This window comes from Sinocyclocheilus anshuiensis, unplaced genomic scaffold, assembly GCF_001515605.1.
Source record: "Sinocyclocheilus anshuiensis isolate Anshui unplaced genomic scaffold, SAMN03320099.WGS_v1.1 scaffold14691, whole genome shotgun sequence".
NCBI classification, from domain to species: Eukaryota; Metazoa; Chordata; class Actinopteri; order Cypriniformes; family Cyprinidae; genus Sinocyclocheilus; species Sinocyclocheilus anshuiensis.
The window spans coordinates 1-8230 of NW_015543467.1; the positions used below are offsets into that span (position 1 = coordinate 1).

Consider the following 8230-nt stretch of genomic DNA (forward strand, 5'->3'; position numbering starts at 1 on the left):
CCCTTATCTTCATCTTCCTAATTCCCCTGTAACCACCATCTCTCCCCCTGACCAAGGTTAGGTGGGAAATTTTCCTGCAAGCATTGATGCCGAAACTCCAGCACTCTCCTACCTTCACTGCTGCGACTACTCTTGTTTGTATGTGTTCCTTTGCTGGCATTTTCCACATTTCGTTTTTCTCCCTTAATAACAAATGTGTCCATTCTGATGCTCAATTTTACCAAACTAATGGCTGCTGATGACTATTTGAATTGAATTCTGCCAAAGTGCGCGCTTGTAAGTGTTCGTTAAATGTGTAACGTTAATTACGTGAGTAGGCTACAGGTCTGCTCATGTCTGAAAATAATATATGAAAAACAAAATTATTTTACATAAAAACATTATAGCTTATATTAGTTTAGTACATTTTAAAATTAATGTAAAAACTAAAATGAATTGTAAAACAAAGTGATTTTTTTAATTGTGTTCAGTATGGTGGGCCGCATTTGAATTCGTGACGGGCCGCGGGTTGAGAACCACTGGTTTAAGGAATCATTAACAGAACGCCCAGGTTCCGTACACGTGAAGATCTAAACACTGACAATTCTCAGGCAACCAGCTTAGATCTGGGTAGTTTATCAGAGGGCCCAAAAATGATCACCTCAGTCTTATCTTCATTTAAGGATAAAAACTTTTGGGCTAGCCACAATTTCACTTCATCTAGGCATCTTAGTAAAGAAGTAAATGCAGAAGGATAATTTCTCTTGATTGGTAGGTACAATGAATATACAATGAATGTTGCACAATGAATATAAAAACAAAAACTCATACATAGGTATTTTTTCTTTAATTGCTTCAATTATAAGGGCATTCTTGGTGCATTCTAATAGACTTCATCACGCAGTGAATGCTTTTGCACTCTCAAGATGTGTTTTTGTTTGTTTTTTGCAAAGTCTGTGACATTCTCCATAATGTCAGCTCTCCTATCATCTCTCAATCCCTCACAGTCACACATACAGCACAATGACATTATGTCAGGGGAATGTCTTTAAATTCAAATCAAGGAAAAATCACACCTTCTGTTGTCTTCTTTTTAAAGAATTTCAAAAGTTGTGCTTAAAACATTTTCTTACAGAAAATGGCAAAAACTTGCTTCAGCTTGTGCTCAGCTTGTTACAGTTTCAGTACAGTAGAGTTCTGATTGGCTAATCACCGTTATTTAGTTCATGAATTATAAGTACAGAATTTTAACATTTAATTTGCATGATAAGTTTTACATAATACACAACATTACTAATCTAAAGAGGATGGTGGTTTTACAGAGGGAATGCTTTTTGTCATTTTTCTCATCCAGGTGGATGCCATCCCCCCGCATCCCCCTCAATTTGAGCACTGCTTCTAGCTTCATCTACGTGCGCTCCTGTGTTGTACAGCAGCCTACCATGACAATTGTGTCTACACATTGTTTGTTGTAATGAGAGGGTTCGCAAGCTTGCACAACCAAGCACTAAACAAAAACTCTGGTGTTTTGAGTGGTGAGTGGCTTTGAACTTAAACATTAACACAGTTTTACCCATATTACATGTTCTGTTATCGCATCTGTTAAACTAAGATGTTCAGATTTTAGGCAAAAATCACGGATCATCCCAGATAATTAACCTGACGCAGTCTGCTTTCACGGCGCACACCGAGAAGCATTTCCATTGGCTGCAGTCTGCAGGTATTATATCCCGCTATGTTTTTATTATTATTTATTGTGCTACGTTTATGTGCAGAGGCTATTGAATGTATAAAATATAGAAATCCCTTTCATTTCCTAAAACTCTAACCAGTTGGAATTGGAATGCCATCCCCCTCGAAATTCACTCCCCAGACACCATCCCCCGAGTTCCCCTCCATTTCCTGCCCTGTGTATAACCAAGCGGCAACCTCCCGCTCTCTCTCGTGAAGCCAACAAGGAAGTGACTTAAACTGCAATTCATCGACTGGCCGCAAAAGGGAGTCAATCCCATAGACTCCCCATGTTAAAATGCCCAACTTTACAGCAGAAAAAAACATGTTTACAGCCTGGTTCAAAAAGTGGTTTTGGTCTATATAGCTAATTTTGCCCTTCATGACAACTGTGAGGGGGTGAATTTTTTTATAACTCATCCGTTTAAATTATATTAAGCCTTAAAGTTCTGCATAATTAAGGGCGTGGCCACTTGCGTGACAGGTGGATTGCCGCTGCTGACACTGCCGTCGAGCTAGGTGGGCGTGGTTTCAGCAACCTGCTCCCGCCTCTTTGCCCATTTTCGATTATCCGGCGGTGACGCGCTGCAAAGATGGCGACGGCCCGCTCTGCCCACTTTGGGCTTCAAAAAGGCTCTTCGGAACTCTACGGGTGACGTCACGGACACTACGTCCATGTTTTTATACAGTCTATGTGTATAACGCAACATGTCACGGAATTTGTCAAATTTTGGATGAATATATCGAAAATAGGTTAGTACACTTAAATCAAATCACAATATGGACTAGTGTCTGTAAATATTAAACTGCAAAAGAATATTTAAATATGAATCCTGCCTCTGTTTGAATGAGTGGCGCAGACGTGTGGTTTCGTCTTCCACACATACTGAAGCAGGCATGACGCTCGTGGTGTTATCAGTGTCTGTCATCTCACTATAGACTATGAGGACATGAACACATGAACATCGCCTCCAAAACTGCATTATTTCATATACACGGCAACCCATCAAAATATAAGTTTAGTTTAACTTGAAGTAATTGTGACAGAAATATATTACTACTGTACAGTATGTAATAATAATAATAAATTATTAAAACAAATTTTTCTTCCATGTTTTAATTTTACCAGTAAACCTGTCTCAGTTAATTTGATGTGAAATTACAATAGCAGTCAACAATGAAACGAAAAGCTTCTTCTCATTTCAGGGAGACCGACCTAGCAAACACAAAACGTTCCCCTAATGCTAGTATTTGGTCCAGAGAACCTGTTTCAGTAGAGCTAGTATTTCACAATTTGTTAGTCCTCGTCTGAAATACTGCTAACCCAACCCATACTCACAATTTTTCCTCTGCATTTAACCTATCCAAGTTCACACACAGCACTGTGTAGTAAACACACTCACACACACACACTGTGAACACACACCCAGAGCAGTGAGCAACAGCCATTTTTTGCTGCGACACTCTGGGAGCAGTTAGGGGTTCGAGAAAGTTTCTCAATATTACAAGAAAAGAAATCATTATTATGAAAAAATTTCTCATTATTATGAGATGTTAAGTCATTATTATGAGAAAGTTTCTCATTATTAAAAAAAAGTAAGCCATTATTATGAGAGAATATAATACCACTTTGTTGATTCTAATGAGCATGGAGCACAAAATTTAGTTTTATGTCGGAGGGAATTTTTGCATACCTCAACATACCTCTGTTGATGATTTTATGGCTCTTCTGCCCTAACAAAACCACTTGCTGAGCATATAAACCATATAAAGCTCCATGACTCAAGCTGCCCCATATATGGAAGTTAAATTCTAATTCAATGATCTCGTTTCTTTGGAAGTCATTTTCTCTGAGGGTGGAGGCAGGGTGGGGATACCTTTAGTATAAAAACACCAGATACCTTGTTCTCCATATCACTTACTAAACCAAAAGGCAAGTCATTTTCACTTAACATTCTTTAAATAATTTTTAGATATCCTTTCAGTTACATGTTGTATTTGACTTGTTTTAAACCAAAAAAATTTGTGGTTCTGCTTTAGTACATTTTAGGAGAACTCATTGCACAAATTGTGTAAACCTACTAAGGATGGCTGATAGCAAAAGCAAGTATTATCTTATTTCATCATTTCAACAGATTTGAAAACAATACCAGCCATCAATGTGATCTGTTCGGTCTTTAAAAATATGCCATGTTTTTTTCACCAGTGGCTGTGTCCCAGTGGAGCCCCACATTTGTACAAGAGCTCCTCCCTTCTGCCGAAAAGACAGCTCTTCTCTACCATCTCTCTTACCTGTGCCTGGCCAACTTCCCCAACCTGGAGAGGATCGTCAGGAGTCGGGCTGTGGAAACCCAGCTTCTGTTTGGCTCCTCTGATGCAACGATGTTGAAAGTACTGTTTCAGATTTTCTCTTGATTACAGTATTTTTTATCTCTGTCACCTAGAAAAAAGGTGTCATAACTGTAAATAAATACACAATGTGTCATAATGTGAGCCATGAAAAATGTATACTTTTTAAACTGATATTTTAGGTAAAATATAAAAAATAAGAATTTGTACACATCATCTTGGTTCAGTATGCTTATTGTAAGTTTTATCACCACTGTCTTTTTTTTTTTTAGTCTAAGATATGTGATCTCACGTCTTATCCTTCTTCTCACAGTGTATTTTGACAAGTGAAAACCTGGTTCAGTCACTGTTTCCCATGTTGACGAAAGCTGTGGAGAAAAATAAGCCAGTTTTGGCAGTCAAATTTCTTGCGAAAGCACGAGTCTGGATCAAAGAAATTATCAGTGAAGTGGACAGGATAGTGGAAAAGTAAGACAATTTTCCTCTTGAAAACATGTTTCAAAACACCTTGAGCAATTAAAAAAAAAAATTCTATATGAAAATTCTTTAATCACATAAAACTATGAACATGTTTTAAGCTAAACCTTTAAGCTAGTTACACCAGCCCATTGCTATAAAATGTAAATTTCATGGCAACATTTCTTCAACATTGTGTAGGTATGATTTACACAACAAGGATGTAGCATCATCCACCAGTGATGTTATCAAGGAAAAAATAGATACTGATAAAAAGATTACAGAACAAGACCATGAAATGAAGCAGACTGAAAATACTCTGAATGATCTGAAATCAAAACTCCAAAAAACCAATCAAGAGCTTGATGAAATTGAGAGAAAGACAAACAGCAAAAGCCAAGAGATTCAAGAATTTGCCAGATCCATAACCCAAAAAAGTAAAGGCCTCGGCATCTTCGCTGCAATCGTTCCATTCATCGGGCTACTTGTGAAAAGCATTTATGATGCTGTACATGATCCTGAAAATGTTGCCCGTATGAAGGCTCTTGAAGCTGAATTGAATAACCTCGTCGCTGAAAAGACTGCTCTGAAACAAAAGCAGTGGCAGCTCGAACTCCAGATCATTGATTGGCAGATGAAGTTTGCCAAAGCCAATTTTGACCGGAGTGAGTCCGTTTTCTTTCATGTTTAAAATATACCTATATAATAATTCATGATTAAGACTGTATCAATATTCAAGCCTAGTTTAAGACATGTGTCTCATTGAAGCATGTTCGTTTTTTTCCTCTCTGCAGATTCCATACCCGACCCCATCCATCTAAATGAGGTACAGAGTAGCTTGTCAAAAATTCAGGCAATTCTAATTCAGCTGAAAAACTTCTGGGAGAATGTTGCTCAAATGTTGGACTACCTGGAACAAAAGACCTTTGTTGGAGAAGATCTTATTGAAGACCTTGCTGAACTAAAAGATGAATTTCTAGAATCAATCAAAACAGCAGAAGAGGTAAAAATGAATGTTTACATGATTACAAAATGATTACAGGAAGGTTTTATTTTTTTCTCTTTATTTGTACATGAAGAAAGGCTTGAATATTCCTTCCTAAATTACAGCCTAATTTTTCCCCCCCAGCCATTATTAATGCTTCATGCAAAAGTCTAATGTTACTTTTGAAATGTTTTAATTCCACAGGCTTGGAGCAGTTTTGGTGCAGGCTGTAAAAAAGCATCTGTCATCTTCAAGCTCCAAACCAAAGATGCCTACAAGTTTCTGGAGGTCAGTCCTTCCTCTCTCTCCAAGGAAGAGTGGCAAAAAGAATATGAAAGTGTAAAGGAGCAACTGACGAAAATAGTCCCACCCCAAAGTGTGACACCCTCTAATACACCTGCCATTTCTGAGTGATCTACATGCACAAGTACATCATCCCATTTGTTTTCTGTCTCATGATGCTGGTGACCTGGGATGATAATGTTTAGTTTTTTAAATGCTGTACTTGTAAACTGCAGAGTTCTGTAGTCTCTTCTACTTAATGCCTAAAACAATCTTTATATATCCTCTGCTCTGTATGCATCATCTTTTTATGAGTTCTTGCAAAAAGACTTTTGTTGAATGCATGTTGAATGGTTCTCTGAATAAAGTTTGACATAATAACATAACCATAACATAATTACTGACTTTAATTTTTGTTTAAATAATCTCACTTCTCATTTTTTCTGTCTAAAGTCATATTTAAACTTCAGCATCAAATACTTTGTCATCTCAAACTACTTTTCATACACTATAATGGTCCGTGTTACTGTAACGAGAGAGGCGACAATGGAGTTGGGGATCCAAATGCAGGCTTTATTCAACAAGGCGTAGTCATACAGGCAGGGTCCAGTAACAGCAAACAGTTACATTGCCTTCCATAAGTATTGGAACAGTAACAACAAAATTGCTCTGTTTGCTGTGGAGTCAAGAAATCTGTAAATATGATTAAAAGATGAATATGAGACAAAACTACAAATTGTCCCATTTTATTATTGGGTGTTTCAACACATACATGTTTTACCATCTAAGAAGATCAGCACTTTTAGAGTTTCATCCCCCTACCTGATGTGAGCATAAGTATTGGAACAGTTGCCTCACAGGTCTTTATAAGTGATCAGCTGTGTTCTGTTGCATTAATTCTTCAGATATTAAAAGCTGGGAATGTGTCATATCAGTTATATCCATTGCTTCTGCATTCTGAGAGAAAAGCAAGCAATTTGGATGCTGAAAGAAAAGAGGAAATCAATTAAAAACAAAGGGCATGGAGAAAACAAGAGTTTGGAATCCACCAGCGACATCAGCAACCAACAACGACCTGATCGGCTGAGAAAAACAACAGCAGTTGATGACAGGCAAATCATAAAAGCTGTGAAAAAGAACCCTAAAATACGTGTCTGTAAAATCACCAACAACCTCCAAAAAGCTGGTGTGATGTTCTTTGACATCTTTTGACTTTGACACAGAGTTACAGAGGCTACACAGCAAGATTAGAGTTTGCAAAAGTCAGTAGAGTTTTGTAACAGAGTTTTATGGACAGATGAGAAAAAGATTAACCTTTATCTAAGTGATGGGAAAACAAAAGTGTGGAGAAAAAAAGGGAACTGCAAATGATCCTAAGCATACAGCCTCATCTATAAAGCATAGTGGAGGTTGTCATGGTATGGGCGTGCATGGCTGACTCTGGAACAGGCACTACCAATTTTAATGATGACTTAATGTATGATAACAGTAGCAGAATGAATTTGGAAGGGTACAAAACCATCTTGCCTACCAATCTTCAAGAAAATACCACCAGACTCATCAGAAAGCGCTTTACATTGCATCAGGACAATGACCCAAAACACTGCCAGTTCAGTCAAGGAGTTTATCAGGGCAAAAAAATGGAAGGTCTTAGATTGCCCAAATCAATCTCCATATTTAAATCTGATTGAACATGAATTTCACCAGCTGAAGAGGAGACTAAAGGCAGAAACTCCCCAAAACAAGCAACAGTTGGAATTGGCTGCATTAAAGGCTGGGAAAAGCATTTCAAAGGATAAGACCAAGAGTCTGGTGATGTCTATGGGTCACAGACTCACTGCTGTGATTGCACTCAAGGAATCTGCAACTAAATAATAGTTTTTAAAGGGGACATATGACGTTGCTTAAAAGAACATTAATGCAATGTGTTTATGTGGTTTAAGTTTCAAAAAACACGTTATTTTCCACATACTGTACATTATTGTTCCCTTTCAGTCAGTCACGTTCTACGTTACGTCAGTCGTGACTGACGAATTGGGATCTCGCCCGAGAGCCCAATCACCTTCGAGTGTAAACTAAACAAGCCAATGACAGTTGGCGTGCGTGTTTCGCCACGCGCACCCCGCCCCGCAGCGCGGGTATAAAAGGAGAGCGCGTGCAAACGCAAATCAGCTTTTCGCTTCGGAGCCGAGCCTTCTACAAGGATAAATCTCCGCGAGTGTTCTGTTGAAACAGCTGGCATTGGTGCGACGGCGTATCAGCGGGGGTTGCCATCCAGGCTGCTGAAACCTCGGCGGGCTGCAGCTTCCAGACTGCGGTCTCGCCGCAACCTCCCCTGGGTGCTTCAGCGCTTTCTCTAAAAGAGTACATTTTCTTCTAAGAGAGCAATTTCTAAAAGAGCTTCAGGAGCGACGGGCGTCTTTTTAAAGATGGCTTCCCGCTCGTGCG

At 38.6% G+C, this 8230-nt stretch overlaps 1 protein-coding gene across 1 annotated transcript; it reads left to right on the forward strand.

Annotated features, from left to right (window-relative positions):
* The first annotated feature begins 3584 nt into the window (after nucleotides 1–3584).
* Nucleotides 3585–6069, forward strand: LOC107694732 (uncharacterized). Its single transcript, XM_016494414.1, has 7 exons — nucleotides 3585–3640; nucleotides 3749–3813; nucleotides 3917–4101; nucleotides 4373–4527; nucleotides 4717–5180; nucleotides 5310–5518; nucleotides 5705–6069. Exons 2-7 carry the CDS (start codon nucleotides 3798–3800, stop codon nucleotides 5912–5914), a joined length of 1239 nt encoding a protein of 412 aa, XP_016349900.1. The 5' UTR covers nucleotides 3585–3640; nucleotides 3749–3797; the 3' UTR covers nucleotides 5915–6069.
* The last annotated feature ends 2161 nt before the right edge of the window (nucleotides 6070–8230 follow it).

Bases quoted from the DNA above. Each gene is read 5' to 3' on its own strand.
- LOC107694732 (XM_016494414.1), top strand. The intron at 4,528-4,716 runs GTAAGACAATTT...AACATTGTGTAG, and splicing joins GTGGACAGGATAGTGGAAAA to GTATGATTTACACAACAAGG. The intron at 5,519-5,704 runs GTAAAAATGAAT...TTAATTCCACAG, and splicing joins CAATCAAAACAGCAGAAGAG to GCTTGGAGCAGTTTTGGTGC.